The sequence below is a fragment of the Megachile rotundata genome, chromosome 3, assembly GCF_050947335.1.
Source record: "Megachile rotundata isolate GNS110a chromosome 3, iyMegRotu1, whole genome shotgun sequence".
Lineage (NCBI taxonomy): Eukaryota > Metazoa > Arthropoda > Insecta > Hymenoptera > Megachilidae > Megachile > Megachile rotundata.
Window position 1 is genome coordinate 19821835 of NC_134985.1, and position 20948 is coordinate 19842782.

Genomic DNA, 20948 nt, shown 5'->3' on the forward strand with positions numbered 1-20948 from the left:
TATTCGCGTAAACGTTATTCCTCTCTCAGCAACTGTTTCTATTAACTTCTCTCGCAAATGAATTTTCCCTATAGAAATCCTGTCGAAACTATTCTCAAAAATAAGAAAACCGACACTTTTGTTTCGTCACCGCATTGATACACGCGACACGTTAGTACGTTCTTCTAATTTCACTGTTTACCATTGTTTACCCCGCCTGGCGCTTTGTCGAATTTGGCCCGTTAATTAGGAACTCGAATCTCGAGTCTCTAAAGCGGAGTTTAGGTATAAATTCGGAAGTGGTATTATCTCGTAACAAAGGCACGTGCTCGGCATTTGAATTCACCACGAGCAGCTACGAACAGTCGCAACTGATTCTCTTTCGTCCGCGGTACTCTCGATAAGTCGAGTATTATATTGTCCTCGAAAAAAGTATCTTTCTATACATAAATCCATTGCATCCACCAAAGTAAGTACACTATTATTTAACGAGGCAATATGGCTTATTGAAATTTTTTTTTAAATTGACCATCACTTGTGTGGTTATTGAATTGTGTGCTTTCCTTATCTGCATGTATGTGGTGTATAAATCTGTCCATTATATTATATTAATTATATTATAGTCCATTATAGATATTAATTTGAGAAGCTGTTCGATCTGAATTTTTATATGGTGATCGATTTTGTGTTGATTGATTTCGAGGTACGTTCGTATCCTTCGCTCTCGTCGGATCCATAGCTAGTTAGGAGCCAGTAGCAGTCTGATTGCAGACAAGCACGCTGCATTCTAATGGGCGATGCCTTCTTATCCTCCGGTACACACAAAGCCTGGTCCGTCGTAAGCTTCCATTTTTCCTTTCCTGTTTTAGCTCGTTCCGCGTTTCGTTGCCGAGCTAATTGTCTTATTGAGAAAAGCAAAAGCGTCCGTTCCTTACATCGTAACGCCGGAAGCGAAATAAGAAGGCGCACGGAACAAATAACGCTTAGACCGTGTAATTTAAAGCTACGAAGGCAATATCACCGGAACGGAGCGTGGAACACGAACCGGCGAAACGATCGAGAGATCGATCTCGTCGAAGGTGATCCGAAATCGTCGGATCGAGCGATAAAAGTTGTAGCGAGAGGGTGTTCGGTGTCAGAAAAGGAATCGCAGAAACAGGGCACGACGACGTCAAAGACACCGAGTGTTCATCTATCCGGCCGGTGACAAAAGCTCAAAGGACGGAATATCGAGATAGCCCATAGTAATTTGAATGCCGTTTGAAATAAGAGGTCACCAGAAACCGGGACAAAACGGATCCATCCTACCCCTACGGTATATATGACGTATGGTGGTTAATGGAAGCCAACAGAGGCTGGCGACTGGAAAAAGAAGGGAACGAGAGAGAGCGAGAGGAGGGAGAAATGGCAGAGAAGACTCGATTACACGTCACCGGCAGCCCAGAGCCTATTTGGTCGCAATCGGTTTTTCATTACCGAAAGCTTCATCGGCTTTATACCGAATTGTACATTCGCCGAACCCTCGTGAAACTCATCAAGATCGTACGTCCTTTCGGGACATGGTTTTGCGACTTTCTGGCTATCCTCAACCGCTACCTATCCTTTGCGCTAATGGAACTTTAACTTCCTTGATCGTGGTAAAATATTCTACGAAGACATCCTTTGCTTTAAAAATTTGTCTTCCTAGAAAAATTCCAAATCCTCAAAATTTAAAAATTCAAAAGCCCCGAACTTCGAAATTTTTGGATCTCGCAAAACAATCTTCTTGATCAATATCTAATTCATGAATGAAAACAACAATCATTCTTCAAGTTATCAAAATTAATTGCAAATTCCAACTCGACAATTCTTATCGTACTGCTAATTAGCTTCTTATCTCTCCCTATTCCTCATTGTCCACATTTATAAACATATTTGAAAGCCTTTGCGCAAAATGGTACAACTTCTGCCACCTTTACTATCTAGCGCGAGTCATTGAGGAACAGTAACTGTACTCATTCAGTATAGATGGCATTGACAACAAGTTGAATGGCTACAACTGTAGTACGTGCGTTTCACGAATAATCAGCTGATTGGTTATTTTTTTTGTCAGTTTTGATACGGAAATAAATTGATGGTGTAGTAAACTTCCACAGTTTCCAGTTTCCAGTATGACTAATTAATGTTTTGTAACAAAAGAAAATTTATGAGGCAGTGTTCGAATCGTAAATTATCGTGTATCAATGAAAACGACTACGAGAAATAGTGATTCTAGAATTGCGGAGAAAGGAATGTGAGTGGAAAAATAGAGAATATATTGAATTAAAGAGACTGAAAATGTCGTCTTCGCCTGAAAACATCGCTTTAAAACAGCCTATTAGGCGTTTGGAAATTCAGATAAACAATTTTAATGTTGCTATTCCGCATCATGTTGGTTTACTGAAACGTCACAAAAGCAACATTGAGAAAGTGAGTAGATATTCTTTGGTTATGTGACAAATATTTACATGTAAATTTTTTGTTTTTTTACAGTATCAAGCACAGCATGACTGGGAGAAAATGTATAGAGAACACATGAATGTATCAAGGATTGTAAAACAACTTAAGGAGTTGCTATATCAGATGGATACTCTTAGAGCACAAGTTTTAGATTCTGACATTGAGCAGTTTGATAAGCTGACTGGCAATGCTCGTTCCAGTATCATGAATGCAGTTAAGGAATACTTAGGTGAGGAAGAGATGGTTTACTTTGTAACTGTTGCTTTAAAAGTTATAATAACGTATTTACTTTGCAGAGCTGCAGTTGAATTTGCCCACTTCACCACCAGATTCACCCAAAAGCGAAGATCAACCCGAAAGTCACCCACTTGACAGTCGATATGTCCAGTTGCAGGAAGAACAACAAGAGTTGGAACGTCAACAGGCATGTATGCATGCCTGGAACTCCCTGCAAGGTGATATACATCAGTTGCATCAATTATTCGTGGACTTTAACAAAATTGTGGATGTGAGTTATTCATTCTATTCAACTTCTGCTTTGACACTAAACTATCAGTCTTTGTAAAAATCAACATATGTCAATTAGGATCAGAAGGAATTGGTGAATTCTGCAGAAGATGGCATAGAAGAAACACATGTAAATGTGAAAGAGGGTGAAAAGTTCCTTGCAAAAGCTGCAAGGTACAAAGTTGCTATGTACCCTGTGGCAGGAGCTGTACTTGGAACTTGTATCGGTGGACCAGTTGGTCTAATAGCAGGATTAAAAGTTGGTGGACTGACAGCACTAGGTTGTGGTATTTTAGGTGAGTTCTGTCAGAATATATTTATTACTGTGATCTTACTAGTGTGATATATATTTCTTCTATGTACATAATTTATAATACTTATGATATATATAGGATTTACTGGAGCAAGTTTACTGAAGAAAAAGGAGATTGAAATGCAAAAATCGAGAACAGAGGTTCAACCTTTGACTGAGCAAAAATCGACACAAGATTCACCGTGTTCGTCCAAGAGCTTAGAAGACACCAAAAAGGAGTTGTGACCCGAGGCAAAATGTGATAGTAGCGATAAGAAAGAAAAAAAGAAAGCTTGCATTGTTGTTTAAGTATCGATATCAACAGTGCAATCACTTTTAAAATCAAGGAATGTTTCATATAGAATTTAAATATGTAACCAAAATTAGTGATGATTTGCGGCCTAGATATCACTATAAAGGTGGTTTGTGATTTACTATATTTTTAATCATATGACGTGTCAAAGTGCTTAAGTTATGCGTATGTCATAAAGTCATAAATTCTTAAAAAGTGTACAGGCATAATTATATGCTGGGACCAAAATTTATTCGTAAGATTAGGAAGGTCCTAGTCAATTTCTCTAAGTCGTTAAAAGATTAGACGCGTTATTAAATTTTACGATACATTTGACATCTGCGAATACATTATTGCTGATACCGATATTAACGAAACGAGTTTGACTGATTAGAATTAACGTTATTACAAGTATATATGTAAACGACGTATATGTTTAACCATGACGTGTACTTACAGTAATGCGACAAAAGTTGTATTTTGCCTTTTCGTAGAATAGATCTGCGCTCGAGTCACGTCTTTCGGATGCTTTTCACGTGCCTCGCTTTCGCACAAAGTTAGAGTCATTAATTATACACGAAAATTGGAAGATTGTTGTTGCTTGTAAATAAATTTTGCAAATAAAATATTGAACACCACGAATACACGTCATAACCGAACTGTCGTTTCGCGTCATGTCGTTACTGAACTTTTGATTTCAATCATTCGAGCAACGATACATCGATAATTTGTTACGATACGAAGGGAGCTTTATTTCCTTGGATCAGCTTTATTCACATTTGTACAACGATCGTTTAAAGGTAAGTCTTAGGGATAACCAAACGAATTAAAAGGTTTAACTTCGCTACAAAAGGCACCCAATACAGTATATTTAGCAAGTAGTAAAATACATCGGTGTTAGACACAGTACAATACTGAAATAATCATGTTATTAATTGTAAATATATAATATATATATACATTCCGTTATAATGATGCGAATACTTAAACCTATTTAGACTAAAACGATCTACTTAAAAAAATATTAATAAATATCTACGAGCGTGTACAATTAAGTGACTATCGGTGTATTTCTTAAGGTACCGTAGGTGTTATCAGTTATTATCTTCAGATTCGACATCCCCATATTCAAAAGTAACACCAAACTCAGAACCACGGAAAATAGAGAATTATATCGATCCTTTTATACTTTCGTTCGCTTAGTCTCACTTTCGAAGGGCAGGATATGCTCAGCCGGATGCACCGATTTCATGTGTATATGGCATGCGCATTGCGTTCTTTCTATCTCGATCTATTGAATCTACGTTAGACATTCTCGATACAATTACATTGGGCGTGTATGGTACAACTAAATCGCGTATAAAGAAGAAAACCGATAATTGCTGGGGTGCATCGGACTGTGCCTGGAGATTCTTTGCAATGTTCTACGCTCTACGACTACGTTCTCTAAATATGATAAATTTTTTTGTTTCAACTAAACGAATTTTGGTCACTGTCCATAAGATATCATTGAAATACCTTGGCAGACCTTGGCAATAACAATGGCTTAATCGACTGACTCGCTTGGAAGCAACGTAACAATGCAGAATTATGAGACAGGATAATTGCTGTTTGTTACGCGCGCCATTAATTCTTTCTTTGATCGAACGTGACTATTTTTATAGTCGAAACTCTGTACAGGCGATCGTGTGTTGTTCGCTAAGTTGTCGCATATTTCTACATCAACGAACCATAATCGAGCCTGTACATTCGATAGATTAAGCTTCTGGGGCGAAAAATAAAGAAATCAGCGTTCAAACGCTAGTGTGGATCGTCTTAAGTGAAGCTTACCGTTAAGGGTTATCCTTAAGCCTTCCCAAAACGTCCACACGTGTATCGGAAAGAAACAAGAACGTACTTAAACTACTCGTTTTTATTAAAAAGAAAGGGAAGTAAAAAGTAGAAAAGCAATAGAGAAGAGAGAAAGAACGAGATAGAGGGTAGAATTTGGCTTTGTTGTACAGGCCAGAGTTAACATCTACGGGTGACAAAAGGTTTTACAAATGACTGACATAAAAAAGAATATAATATTATATATATTTAATATATAATCTGGAAATAATATTTAGACTATCGGTTATATTATCTTGCCGGCTATATCGTATAAACCTTTAATGTTACATTATGTTACAAAGTGGTATGTATATGTGCGCATTGTTTTGACATTCCTGAAGAGATATCCCGACAACTCAATGGAATACCTGAAGAGTAGGCGAAACGTTCCTCCGGGTGTTTCGTTCGAGAGAAAAACATGAAAGAATAAGAAACTTCACGTTGCTTCTCGGTTTGTTCTTTTGTCATAGTAAGCGCGAACACAACGTGGACATGGAATATCGTTATTTATTAACTACGCAGTATAAATAAAGTATAAAAAGTACCATAGATTTGGAGATTTCCCGATAAGATTCTCAGTCGTTGATGATCAGGAATGCCAATCGTTAATGAGAATAATGGCAATCGGTGCATGCCGTTTACGACGCTGCAGAGCACATTGTGATAACATGCAGCCGTACACACACATATATATATATTTCATCGGAACACATCTCTCTCTATCTAGGATTTTGCTTGAGCACGTTGGTGGATTCGAGGAGACAGTATAAGAAAATACACTTGTTGCCGTTTTACTTCTGGAAAAATCAATGGTTTCTTTTTATCAAATTCAGACGTGAAGACTATTAAACACGCGATCACGCGCGCGAGCGCTGATCAATGAAACATCGAAGCGTATCAAAAGATAAAATTCACTTGAAAGTTGAGCTCTCATCGAAAATACCAGTCTACGAGTGCGTATAAACCCCATTCTATTTTCGAACACTGTCAAACAACGATTGCGTACCGTGGCAATGGTTTGCGAACAGGCGTTCGTTACGGAACTCACGTGATTAAGCGTAAATGCAACGGTCTGTCGGACACTGTGTACGGCATTATGCGAGACTCGTCTCTCGTAGCTCGTGTGGGCCATTTCGTGGAACTACGATTGCTCAAGAAAATACTCGCTCTAATATATTATATTATCTACTCGGTACACACTGCGTGGACATATCATCGCTATTATCCGTCGAATTCTATGCCACACGATTTGAATCACACTGTGTATATTCACCGTCTAACAACTCGCAAGTGAATCGACGATATCGTACTCTGTTAGCTGGGATCAAAGGTGCCGTCCTTTTCAGGGGCGACGTTTATAAATTAATGGACATGTCTTGGTCGTAAGGGGTGAGGTTGTTGTCGGACGAAGTGGCCGAGGTAACTGTTGCGGTCGCGGTTGCGCTGGTCGGTGACTGTAGAGGCGTCGACGTCGTCGGCAGATGGGACGTGGGGCTCTCTAAAGTCGAGTTCCAGTGACTCCTCTCGGTGCCGTCGCCTCCGTCGTCAGAGACGATCGAGATATCGGCTATTATACCGCTTTCTGCAATCGCGTTGTCACATCAGACACAGAACCAACTTCGACATCGATGATTTTCATATAAGAACTATTTAATGGCTGCTGTGCAACGCTCACAAGATGACACAGAGGTTGATTGATTAGCGTGGAATGACTCTATCTAAAGCTCACTGCGTATTAACTCAATTATATGACAAAGAGTCTGTCCCCTGTTTCACCTCCCGAGCTGTGTACAGTAGCTGTAACGGATCTGGTACATACTTTGAGAAGGTCAGAACACTGAACCATATCTAGTCACGCCAGTGGAAGAAATACGTACCAACGCTGCACTGACTATTGAGAGTAGTGCTACGATGATGCGGTCTGGGACTCGTGTCCAAACCCAGGTTCAACGTCGTGGGGGGACCACTACTACCACCGCTACTCGACGAAGAACTAACGGAGATGACACTGTGAGGCCTTCTGCTGCAGCGACCCGAGTCCTCCGACATTGAAACTGCTATCGAGTTTCTGAATCTAGGCGCTGTTCAAACGGATCAAGTAAAAATAACATCATTGCTATCAGTGATCAAAAGATGCTACTAAGACATGGTCACTATCTACATGAATAATGAAGTTATAGTTTTGTCGACTAAAATTTTGAATAACTAGACCGCACTTACTTTTCGAGAGTTGAGCTACGCTGATAGACCGGTCATTGATCTGATCCGCGCTAGGCCTAATGTCCAAACAAGGTTTGTTTCCGATGCCCATGCTCGACATCTCTGCTAGGCGCACTTCTGTCGGTCAGAAAAGGCGTTCTTGTTAGACCAACAACCGACGAACTCCGGCGGGACAAGTGACATATTTCAAAACGTAAAGTTAGTCGCAAAGCATACCTCTGTTTCGCAGCGCCTGTTTCCATAAAAGGTTGCTCAGTTCCTCCGTCCAAGCTTTCTTAATGTCCTCGCTGGCGCACTGCAGCGTGTACGTGTCGCCTGGTTTCCTCTTGCGGAACCAAATCTCGAACTTCGTGGGCGAGTCGGCGATCACGGCAGTCAGCCCGATGTCCGTCGTTTTGATGCTGTGTTTGTAGATGTAGATATCCAGGTTCTGAAACAGGGGGAAGAATCGTTCTCAGGTAACATGCGTAGGGGACGAATAAAATTGGATTCGCGATATCTCACCTTTCTGTCGGGAAATCTCCTCGCTTTGCTGAAGAGGATGAGGTCTTCGAATAGAAACACTTGTCGCAGACACTTCTTGCCTTTACCCTGCCAGACCAAGAACTCGTTTTGCCGCAGTAGTCTGCCCTGCTCCTTTACGTTTACCTATAATTTGCATGAACGTAAATTCAACGTGTCAGGACATAGATCTACGACATAGAACGCATTACATACACTCTCCATCGCCATTGTCGGCACGACTGTCTCTTCTACTACATCATCGTTAATTAGTTACATTAAAGTCCGTGTGACTCGCGTGATACGGTGTTTGATCTGTGTTAAGCGAAAGTAAATAAGACGTACGTCGCAATCGCGAAGAGAATCCATTGCCAGCAGGTCGTTTCCGTGGCGCAGTTGGAACCGTACCATCTGCTCGGCCGCCCTTAAATCCGCCTCGCCCTCGACCATCGGCTTCATACCGTCCTCTTTCTCCTCCTTGTCGTCCTTGCCGGACATTTGCTCCGATAGGTCGGTACCCGCTTTAACCAGCTGCTGCAGCAGCAACGCGTACTTCCCCATTCGTTGAACAGGCTTCAGCAAGTAACTAGCGAGGTCCATCTTGTCGCCTAGCTCCAGTTGCTTTTGCTTGAAGAAGACGGTACCGTACTCGGCCATCAACGAGTCCGAGTTTGGTTTGTTCTTGTTGTAGAGCGCGTACAGATAGAACTTCTTCTCCTGAAGCGAAGTTTCTCGTTGGGTACTCCAGGGAAATCCAAGTAATAAAGAAAAAGGGATAGCAACTCACGTGTCTCAGGAAGCATTGTCCCACGTTCATCGGCGATTGCTCGCACTGTTCCAATTCCCGTAAGAAATGCTGACTATGGAACTCGTAGATCTTCTCCACGTTTCCGAAGATCACGTTGCGTTGTCCTCTCAAGGCCTGAGGAATGTCTTCCCGCACCAACTCCGGGATGTAATTCTTCAGGAACAATGTTGTTAATAAGCGCGACGAGTTCGAAATTTATTCGATAATAGAATAGACGATATTGGGAAAACTGTTACCTCTATTATGTACTCGAGCGACTTCACGTAGTCTCGTTCGGTTTGTATCATTTCCCTCATTATGAGCAGTATTGTTCTGCAAGGTGAAATTCCTGGTTAACGACGTTAGCCGAGCGCGTAACGAATTCGCATAATCTCGACACGGAGATTATTAGAAGCAAACAGCGGTGCATTGTTAGCGTGTCCGAAACACGGAAGAGGAATCGTAAGAAAACGTAACACGAAATCCCCACAGACTCCCACGTTCGATCGCGGCTAATGGACATTTCTGTTAGTGTGACAATTTATATCACAAAAGGAAACATGCATGGGTGTTATGTCAGGACGTCTAATTACAAATTTCTATATTCCTACAAGTTTTTACTTTCCCACATTTTTACAATCTTTAATTCCTAAATATTTCTCAAATTTTTATCTACTAAAATATATATACACTTATGGTTCTTAAGGTCCTTCCATATATCTCTATACATGAGATCATCATGTACCTTTATCTCTAATATCAGCAATGCGAAATAGAAAGTAGACAAATGCACATACTTTTTCGCCTTCATTCCTGGAGCAATGCTAGCAGCCCTGTGTAGGTGAGAGTTCACCGGAGGCTTGACAAGTCGTCGTGGAGCAGGGCTTCGAGGAGGTGTTCGCGGAGGAGAGCAATCCAGGAGCTGTTCGGCGCTTTCCCGAAGTTCGGCAATGTTGTCCAGCACCGGTCGACCACCGCTTCCTGCGGATCCTACACTCTCCATGGGACAGGCGTACGATGCGCTGCTATCGCTGTCATCCCACGAAGTTCCTGGAACGATCATGTATTTAACAGGCATCCTTTGGAGAAGTAACAGAGTGCGTTGAAAGATACCATAAAAGTGTTGACAACGAACATTAGAATTTTTTATCGCACTTAGAACATGTGGAGCGGTTACGTAAAGTACGTCGAAAGTAGAGCACGTTATCGCTGGTATTTAATAAATTTACATTGTTTCCAATGGCGCGACACACATTTACTGTCGTCAATGTTCAGAGAAATTTTACTACTATTCCGTAATAAAGATACAGCAATTGAACACGAACAATATGCTTGTTTCAAGATGACTTAGTCCTTGAACTCTTATCGAAGCAAAGAATTAGAGGATGGAGAGTAAACATACTCTTCGTCAAACTGTCCTCCCAGGACGTGGCAGACTCCGAGGCAGCGAAGGATCTTCTTCTGGCGGGACTGCCGGGAGCGGAAGTCGTCCTCGCAATCTCGAGAGCTTCCGCACACTTGTTCCTGGCGATACGACATTGTTCCAGAAGGATCTCGTTACCGAGTTTCTCGGCGAGCGCCATCATTTCCGTGAAATGCTCTGGCGGCAGGGGTGGTCTGGCCATCAGGAACTGCTGAGCCCCCCTCTCGCCAGCGATACGAGCCTCCTGGGCCCACTCGTATGCCCGATCCTGAAGCAGGCAACATCTCGACGTGTCCTCGAGGTACTCGCGTCTGTCTTCGAGGCGCGTACCGAATCCTCGAAGGTGTTGCTTCAGGGATCTCGCGAGTTCGCGAAGTCCGCTCGCACTCGCCGCCTCGGCAAGGTCGCTTCCTTTGTCAAGATGTCTCTGTAACACATAAATCTTTCTTTAACGATCGTTTACTAATTTTCTAACCTTAAATTTTGGGTCCATATAGCATAATTTATTCGGATCGTGTCAATTTACATTCCAGACATAGCTCTCTAATAAATCAAACACCGGTGTAGAATAAAATGGTTCAACAAAATGTAGCGTGATCCACTATAACATATATCACGATCTACCACCACAGAACTATGGCTTCCAAACACGATTCTCCCTCGAAGTTTGCTCAGATTTGCCATGAATACAATATTGTGTGTAAACACACGGAAATATTTCATTGGTCTGGCCGTAACAAAAGGGAACAATAAAGGCCCTTCTTCTTCGATGGAAACGATATCCTGTCCTCTACGTATCGAAGTGGAACTCCCGCGGTGCAGCACGGAACCGTCCCTAATGCTGGGACCATAAATCGACATATGGGGGAAAGGAGCGCAACGATGAGCAGGGGAGCTCGCGGCCTTCGCTAAGGGACATTGTCTGTGCACGGAGGCGAACTGTTTACGCAAACATAACTCCGTGTATAGGGTTCGCCATGGATCACTTGATTGCGAGGAACTTCACAACTTTTCAGATAAATTCAGTACATCGAAATCTATATTTCAATTCGGATTTAGAGGATTCTATCATTATGATATTATTACGAGTATTATTACAAGAGAAGTATTATTACGAGGGCAGTAAAAGTTGTATTCGAAATGCAAGGCAAATGAGTGATTTAGATTGTACGGATTGTATAAATAAATTAATACAGCATGTTACGAGGGCAGTAAAAATTGTATTCGAATTACAAGGCCAATGAGTAATTTATTGTGCATAGGATTTATTGTGAGTAAAGATTGTGCAGATTGTACAAATAAATTAATAGAACATGTTAATGACTCGTATCATACTCCGCCACATAATATAATATGTAAACGATCACACGAAATTTTGCAAACTTCATTTCAGTAGTCTATGTAAACCTTCTACCAGAATTTCATCGGACAGTAATAAAGGGTCGAATTTGAGTTGTCGATTTCCAATATATCCCGTAGGGATAAACGCATCCCTCTCTGCAAAACGCAACAGCGATCATGGAAGCGTGAAATCCCGTCGGACATGGATCAGTAACATCCTGGAACAAGGACGATCTCGATCGAGCATCCGTGACGAAAGTGTATTGTGTCCCACGGTGCACGAGACAGTACGGTTCATTCGTGAACCGAGATAAATGGATCGGGCAACTGTTCAGCCCGTAGTACAAATTCACGCCCGTAATCGAGCCGCTGATGAGATGAGTGGAGGGTGCTCCCCCGTAAATCGACCCCCGTAAAATTATGATTTTCATGCGTGTCTATCTGTTGATTCTTCCTGAGTGAACTGTGAGAAATTAAGTTTAAGTACCGATAAGGAAAATTCAGATATGGCTTGAGGTTGTAGAAAGGTTTTCTTCGAAATATTCGAGAATTCACTGCTAGCAAACTCTGATCAAGCTTCTACGTTTCATGGGTAACTGGATCTGTCATCAAGGGAATACGGACCTGTATTTTCCCTCCTCGGACACGTGGCCGAGTCCCTTAGGGTCCTAAGCCGACGGAAACACTTCTCTAGGTTCTCGGATGGAGCGAACGGAAACCGAGACACGTGCAGCAGCTGGAGCTCGATGGCTAACGAGCATCGTTAATAAACGTAGCCCAGTTTCGCTAGTTATGCGTATAATTCAATTTCGTTCGGATACGTAACAATGGTCTAATAAATTTTTTCCAAGGCGACTTTTATGTCGTCGGTCAAGGAAAAGAAATAATAAAATCTTTAAGACGTAATCACACTTGACGAAGTGCATACATATTCTCAAAAAGGTTTCAAATACTTAGGCATTTAACCCACAGTCACACGTGTAATTCAATTTCGTTCGGATACGTAACAATGGTCTAATAAATTTTTTCCAAGGCGACTTTTATGTCGTCGGTCAAGGAAAAGAAATAATAAAATTTTTAAGACGTAATCACACTTAACGAAGTGCATAAATATTCTCAAAAAGGTTTCAAATACTTCGGCATTTAACCCGCAGTCACGCGTCAGCCGTTAATCAAAATTATGCAACAACCCGCAACGTTCGATGAACTTTCAATTAGGATATTGAACATTTCGCAGCATTCGTCTGGACGATTACAAACGACGTTGCGTGAAATATCGCCAGGGGATGTTGGCAAGCTTCTCCGTCTCGTTTAATCAACGAAATCATTTAGATGCGGGGTGCGGCTCCCTCGCGAACAGTCGAACTCTCGAACGGTATCGTGAACGCCCGAGGGCGATTATCGATCCTCGACCGGCAGAAAATTCGCCCGTATCCTTACGAAACCAAGTGGCCCGCATTCGCCTGCGAAAAACGCCGACTATCGCGTGTCCCGGTTAGAGAAAATCGTGGAAGAGGGATCGCCGAGAAAGTACGCATACCTTGTTTCGTATTTCCATATTTATTAACGAGTTTAGGTCGCCACGGCTTGGAGGCCTAATTAATTTACCGGTAACACGATAACCTGGTAGAATTCTTTGCGCAATCTGACTGATTTCTCGAACGATTACTGGAGAATTCGAGCTGCGTGGAAGGATTAGGTTGCTCTGGGACCAATTTGGTCCATTTGGATCAGTTGGGAGTTTAATTGGCAAGGGTGTCGGTTCGTGACATTCTTCGAAGCTTATTTGGAGAGGAGGAATTTAACACTTTGGAATTTTGGTAGTTTGAGAATTTTGGAAGCTTGAGGATTGTGGAACTTCAGAGATTTTGATCTTCAGTTTAGTTGGAACTTTAGTATCTTTGAAAACGAGGACCATTTTCGAAAATGGGTTTTCGCTAACAAAACCTTAGCTGTGCCAGCTTTAGACCGACCCAGATGTTCGAGTCTAAGATTTCTAAGGGAGTGTCTCTCCAGAAGAAAGAAATTTCTAATAGAAATCTGCTGTCCAGTTTCAAAATCGCTACACATTAACCATCTCATTAGGATTCAGTTCGTCGTGATTTCCATCGTAAGATGCGCAATCGAATATTAGCATTAGCCACGGTTCTTGCGTGCGCCGTAGGAAAATATTACAGTCCTGTTCGTTAAACAAACATACGATTACACAATTGAAGTCGTTACGGTATATATCGTCCGGATGCAGCCGCGCGTATTTAGAACGCTTGGAACACACGGCCTGCAATTACCGACCCATCGATGATCGTCATCGGTGAATCGTGACACGACAAATATTCCAGCCGATGATTACGCAACGTGACTGATAGACAAACGCAACAGGAAAATCTCGATACAAGGAGGCCGTTATTATGGCGGAATGTAGAAAGGCGCCTCTCGTGGTGCTAATGCATAATTGTCGAAGCGTGAAAGCAGATTAGCTGAAAACGTGACTGTCCGCGTGCAATGGAGTCTTTCGCTCTGAACCGCCTGCGACGCCATTAATCGACGGTGTATCGACGATTAACACGCTAAATCTTCAATTAACGCGACCTGAAGTCGCGACTACGCGACCCGGGAGCTAAGAGGATTACGCTTTCTAATCTTGTCGGTAATTCGTGGGTCAATCGAATTGTAAACTCGTTTGGGGCTTAGCCTATAAGGTTTTCTATATTTTAGATTGTTATTGGGGAAATTGGGATATTTCTGAGGGACAATTGTAGGCCATGCGTGAGAGTTGCTTCGCGTTATATCGCCACGCGTGAGAATCTCAACGCGTTACATTGCCACGCGTGAGAATCTCAACGCGTTATATCACTATGCGTGAGAATTTCGACGCGTTATATCGCCACGCGTGAGAATTCCAACACGTTATATCGCCACGCGTGAGAATTTCGACGCGTTAGATCGCCACGCGTAACAATTTCGACGCGTTATATCGCCACGCGTTAGAATCTCAACGCGTTATATCGCCACGCGTTAGAATCTCAACGCGTTATATCGCCACGCGTGAGAATTTCGACGCGTTAGATCGCCACGCGTAAGAATTTCGACGCATTATATCGCCACGCGTGAGAATTCCAACACGTTATATCGCCACGCGTGAGAATTTCGACGCGTTAGATCGCCACGCGTAAGAATTTCGACGTGTTATATCGCCACGCGTGAGAATCTCAACGCGTTATATCGCCACGCGTGAGAATCTCAACGCGTTATATCGCCACGCGTGAGAATCCCAACGCGTTATATCGCCACGCATGAGAATCCCAACGCGTTATATCGCCACGCGTGAGAATCTCAACGCGTTATATCACCACGCGTGAGAATTTCGACGCGTTATATCGCCATGCGTGAGAATCTTAACGCGTTATATCGCCACGCGTGAGAATCCCAACGCGTTATATCGCCACGTGTGAGAATCTCAACACGTTATATCGCCACGCGCGAGAATCTCAACGCGTTGTATCGCCACGCGTAAGGATCTCAACGCGTTATATCGCCACGCGTTAAAATTTCGACGCGTTATATCCCCACGCGTGAGAATCTCAACGCGTTATATCGCCATGCGTGAGAATTTCGACGCGTTAAAATTACTACGCGTGAGAATTACTATACGTAAGAACTGGTGCGTGTTAGAATCGCTACGCGTTATATCACCATCCGTGCGAATCGCTGCGTATTAGAATCTCGACGCGTTAGAATTCCTACACGTTAGAATCTCCACGCGTTGTATCGCCACGCATTACAAATCCCACATGTTAAAATTGTCACATGATAGAATTGCCACGCGTTGTATTATCACGCGTAAGAATTGCTACTCATTAGAACCGTCACGCGTTAGAATCTCCACACGTATCGCCATGCGTATCACACGTTAGAGTTGCCTCCTCATACATTACCACACTCATACATTACTACACTCATACATTATGATTCTCATACATTACGATTCTCGTACATTACTACACTCATACTACAACTACCGAGTTATTACAACGCCCAAAATAGAAAACCGCGATTTTCCCTCGCATTTTCCTATCGCCACGTGCCGTGTCGCCATCTACCCAGTTACATGAACGAACACCATAGAGAGAGGGTTAACCGTGGCGTCTCTCGCCTATTCTTCCGATGCTTCCGCGTCTATCAACTTTTTTGCAAAGCAGTCGTACATACGTAAGTATATTATACCGGTAGTCGTGGCGCTTTCCAGATTCTTAGCCAGCGAGAACCGGACGTGTCGTCGCAGAAAACACGAGCTCGACTCGCGTTTCAGACGCGCTTCGGGGCCGGTTTTCCTAGTTGGACCTGTCGGCACCGGGATCACGAAAAACGAGCTTCCCCGTTGCACGACAAACACCGCGACGATCGAGGTTGTTGACCATTGTGGAATTTCATGCAAGAAAGTGCCGCTTACCGGTCCCGCGAAAGCCGTCTGTGATCGCGCCATTTGGAATTTCGTGTTGACAACTGTTTGGGGTTGATTTGTTACCGATTCGATTTCTTCATTGTCAATGCTTTAAAAGTGGAGGTATATCTCTGGGATTTTAGACAATTTAGGTAGACAATTAGGTTGACAATTTATATTTCTTATTTTGCATAATGTTTTGAAGAATAATTAGAATATTAACTTGAAGAACTGAAGAATTAGCAGGAGATGGAATTTCTATTTCTCTGCAGTGAAACAAAGTAATTAGTCTACAGACGAGTGACAGGATATTCCTTCCTTTTGTATTTTCCTTTAATTAACGAAAGCAGAAGTCGTATTGCCCATTATAGTGTACTATAGTGTAGGATATTATAGTACTAACCACTCAAGTGGCAAAATGATGTTACATGTTTATTCGGCAAAGGTGTACTTATCCGTGAACGTAATTATTACGTAAACCTGAATCTCAGCATCAATGTGACATAACTTCTTAATTAGTAGCATGAAAATATCCGATGAACTCAAGCTTGTCAAATTAAATAATATCATTACGTCTATAATATACATTCTATAGTTCATCTCATAATCATCTAATTTACCTTAAAGAGCGCTAAAGATAAATAAGTTAGATACAAGAAGCATCTGCAAGAAACGAACATTTCTGTAAGAGATCATTTGCGTATCGTAAAACCTCATTACCCTACGTGTTTTAAACCGAACCTATCCTTTCTTATTAACCAACAATTCGTTACGAATATTTACGGGTGCGAACGAGCGTGAAAGCGAATATTTCTGGTAGAACGTATCGGTTAGTTCACTCTTTGCACCTGCAGCGAGAAAGTATAAGCGGAATTTTCTTAGGACTCGTTCGATTACGTTTGTAGCGGAACGATAGGAAGTGAAACGTGCTATCGACATCTAACTACATTACAGTTCAGTCGTTCATTTGGTTCCCAAGGATTTTCAGTACGCAAATATTCACTACTTCGACTTCTATTCTTTGTACTTCATGTTGCTACAAAGACAGAAATTTTCAGTCTAATTCCAACATTTTTATATTCAAAGACAGACTGATGTAGATTCTCAAAAAATAAATATTTAAATCCTTCACTTTTTCTTTAATTTAACTTAATGAACTTCTGTCATGGAACTCTTCCATGGAACAATCATAGAATTCTTACAAAAGTAAATGTTGCAATGAATTTTCCTATCAAAAGGTATACAAAAATTGCATCAAACAACTGCAGACATGTAAAATGAACATAAACCATTTAAAAAGCAGTTGTAGTCTGAAGACACCAAAGAAAAAAATTTAATCCACCATAAACCATCTCCATCCACCATTGAGTCCTTTTAAAGAATGCATTCTGTTCCATTTCCCTTCAACTAGAAAAACGAAAGCGATCGTCTCCCGTTCACAACAGACAGTTCAAAAGTTGCAACGATCGTGGCGGACAGATCCGAACGTCGCAGCCTTCCCGGTAACAAATCACCTGCCGCGATAACTTTCTCCTATCGCGATTCTATTGCAACGTGTTCCCGAAACGGTTGAAAATTCCACGTGACGGTGTGCAACGTGCACGCGAACCGTTCGACGAGATTTACGAACATGCAGGATGCAACGGTTAACGGTGCATTCCGAGAGAATCATCGGAATTCTTTTCGCGAACGATGCAAGCCATTGTTTCCTCGGACGTTCGACGAACTTTTCAGCTTCTGTATGAAACGGTATCCCCTTGCCTACACGTTCCATTCTATGCTAACTTGCGAGTCTTAATTATGATTTTACGACCTTTACTTGGTGTTTTATTACTGTTAGATGTGGAGCCAATGTATTTGCTTTGAGTCTCATATTTTAAATTTCAATTTTTTATTCATATTTTTTTATGGAAAAATATTTTTTGTAAGAATGAATAATAACTATATGTGCTACTTTATGTTTCTATTTGTTTTTCTATTTTAATTATGATTTTTAAATAAATTTTTAATGTTGGTAGTTGTAATATTAAATGTTTGATGAAACTTATTATTGATATAGCAATAAGCAATTTTATCTGTCAAACTGCAATTTTGTTTGTCACACTGAAATTTTGTCGATCAAACTGCAATTTTGTATGTCAGACTGCAATTTTGTCTATCAGACTGCAATTTTTTATGAACATTTGAAGGTACTTAAACCTGTAAATTAGAGTACTTCAACTTTGGTAGTTGTAACATTAAATGCTTGATGAAACTTATTATTGATATAGCAATAAGCAATTTTATCTGTCAAACTGCAATTTTGTTTGTCACACTGAAATTTTGTCGATCAAACTGCAATTTTGTATGTCAGACTGCAATCTTGTCTATCAGACTGCAATTTTTTATGAACATTTGAAGATACTTAAACCTGTAAATTAGAGTACTTCAACTTCAGTAGTTGTAACATTAAATGCTTGATGAAACTTATTATTGCTATAGCAATAAGCAATTTTGTCTGTCCAACTGCAATTTTGTATGTCAGACTGCAATCTTGTCTATCAGACTGCAATTTTGTCTGAACATTTGAAGGTACTTAAGTCTATAAATTAGATACAATTTTATCTTTCAGACTGCAATTTTGTATGTCAGACTGCAATCTTGTCTATCAGACTGCAATTTTGTCTGAACATTTGAAGGTACTTAAGTCTATAAATTAGATTCAATTTTATCTTTCAGACTGCAATTTTGTATGTCAGACTGCAATCTTGTCTATCAAACTGCAATTTTGTCTGAACATCTGAAGGCACTTAAGTCTATAAATTAGATTCAATTTTATCTTTCAGACTGCAATTTTGTATGTCAGACTGCAATCTTGTCTATCAGACTGCAATTTTGTCTGAACATTTGAAGGTACTTAAGTCTATAAATTAGATTCAATTTTATCTTTCAGACTGCAATTTTGTATGTCAGACTGCAATCTTGTCTATCAGACTGCAATTTTGTCTGAACATTTGAAGGTACTTAAGTCTATAAATTAGATTCAATTTTATCTTTCAGACTGCAATTTTGTATGTCAGACTGCAATCTTGTCTATCAAACTGCAATTTTGTCTGAACATCTGAAGGCACTTAAGTCTATAAATTAGATTCAATTTTATCTTTCAGACTGCAATTTTGTATGTCAGACTGCAATCTTGTCTATCAGACTGCAATTTTGTCTGAACATTTGAAGGTACTTAAGTCTATAAATTAGATTCAATTTTATCTTTCAGACTGCAATTTTGTATGTCAGACTGCAATCTTGTCTATCAGACTGCAATTTTGTCTGAACATCTGAAGGCACTTAAGTCTATAAATTAGAGTATTTAAGTATTTAATCGAAAACTTTCTTCTAGTGGCAAAAAGTGTCAGGAAGAGCGATCACGATTGAAAGCGAGGTTGAATCCTCGAGGAAGGGGAGCCGCGAAATCGCATGTCCTTTTTGCATCCTCAACGAGTGGAATACGCCGTGGAAAATTGCCGTGTGATTGTCAGCTGGATTAGCTTTGTCGCGGACGGAAATCGTTGAAAGTAAGAGTTTGTTCGCACGGGACTTATTCACGGGAAATCGTTTCTATGCCCTTGGGACAGTCATGTCCGTCGGAGAAAGAGGATCGATATAGTCGCTTCGTTAACAATCTCCTGGGTCATTATAAATTTCCACGACGAGCCTGTGAAAGCGTCGACGTGAAATTTCTGCGAGTAGAGGTCAATGATGGTTCTGGTTCGAGAGAGTTACTGGCATCCAGTTGATTTTGCGGATAGATAACTTGGTCCAGTTAAGTCTTCATATTAAAATTTAATGTACCAGAATTTACTGAGGAGAAAACAGACTATTCGCATTATTTCGCGTTCTTTTATGGTAACATCTTGGGTGTGACCCAAAAAAATTTACAATTACAACTTCCTGAAATAAATGGTAGGCTTGTTTTTGAAAGAGTTCGACTTCGACAGCTAGTGCTGTAATTGTCAGTGAAAAGTAGTGCGTGGTTCACCGAAGGACCTCCAACGAATGATTTAGCGACCCCGCGAAATGTTTGTCATTCACGACATCCAACACGACCACAAAGCGCTGAAACGCGGCGTCATAAAGGCTGCATCTGTCGCTCCCAGTGTCTGCGGTGCTCTCAGCCATCGAACAGCCTGGAAAATGTGTTCTTTCTTCGCGTGAAAGTTCGCAGCTGCTTAGTTAATCCCGTGCACGATCCAAACGAGAATAATCGTGAAACGTCTTGGTTCGATGCACTCTTCTAACGATACAAATTTACCGAAACCTTCGACATGGATTTCAAGACTTATAAAATTAAATGAGATCAACAGCTGCATATACTGTGGACACTATAAAACTGAACTATTATTTTCGATTAATTCGAGGTACAAAAGTTCGGTCTCGATTAGAAGTTCTTTGAAGCGTACGAACATATGGGCGAATTAAAGCCCTTTGTCGCCTTAATCGCTTCTCCCCTTTCGTTTAATTTCCAGCAGTCACACGACCAGTCGTGATGGCATCAAAGGAGAGCCAAACTCGACGCCAGTGCTCCCGTGAAAGCACCTGGCCTACGGAAATCAGATTCGAGTGTCGCCACTCGAGCTTCATTGACGTTAATGGCCGGCGATTGTCGACACACCTGGACCGATTCGATCGGACATGAGGATCTCGATAAGATCTAGGATCGCCGATTTGGTAGTATTTCACCGTCATTAAATCTTTGCGGCGCTGTTTGAACACACTTTCGAGACACGCTCGCTTTCTTCGATTAACTCCGCATCGCTGGAGCGTGATTTTAGAACATTG

At 41.3% G+C, this 20948-nt stretch overlaps 2 protein-coding genes across 4 annotated transcripts in view; one reads left to right on the forward strand and one right to left on the reverse strand.

Moving 5' to 3' along the window:
• The first annotated feature begins 2011 nt into the window (after positions 1–2011).
• On the forward strand, positions 2012–4190 carry Syx17 (syntaxin 17). Its single transcript, XM_003705626.3, has 5 exons — positions 2012–2427; positions 2491–2686; positions 2754–2965; positions 3044–3260; positions 3357–4190. The coding sequence occupies exons 1-5, from the start codon at positions 2296–2298 to the stop codon at positions 3500–3502; spliced, it is 903 nt and encodes a 300-aa protein (XP_003705674.1). The 5' UTR covers positions 2012–2295; the 3' UTR covers positions 3503–4190.
• Positions 4191–4388: 198 nt separating this feature from the next.
• LOC100878265 (uncharacterized) overlaps positions 4389–20948 on the reverse strand; it is a 324020-nt gene continuing 307460 nt past the window's right edge. For all 3 annotated transcript variants that reach the window (XM_076530029.1, XM_076530027.1, XM_076530028.1), the window contains 10 exons: positions 10331–10778; positions 9726–9978; positions 9186–9261; positions 8929–9102; positions 8487–8858; positions 8145–8288; positions 7857–8070; positions 7641–7757; positions 7298–7501; positions 4389–7002 (listed from right to left, as the gene is read on the reverse strand). In XM_076530029.1, coding sequence (XP_076386144.1) covers positions 6776–7002; positions 7298–7501; positions 7641–7757; positions 7857–8070; positions 8145–8288; positions 8487–8858; positions 8929–9102; positions 9186–9261; positions 9726–9978; positions 10331–10778 — 2229 coding nt within the window. In that variant the 3' untranslated portion in view covers positions 4389–6775. The remainder of the gene's footprint in view (positions 7003–7297; positions 7502–7640; positions 7758–7856; positions 8071–8144; positions 8289–8486; positions 8859–8928; positions 9103–9185; positions 9262–9725; positions 9979–10330; positions 10779–20948) is intronic.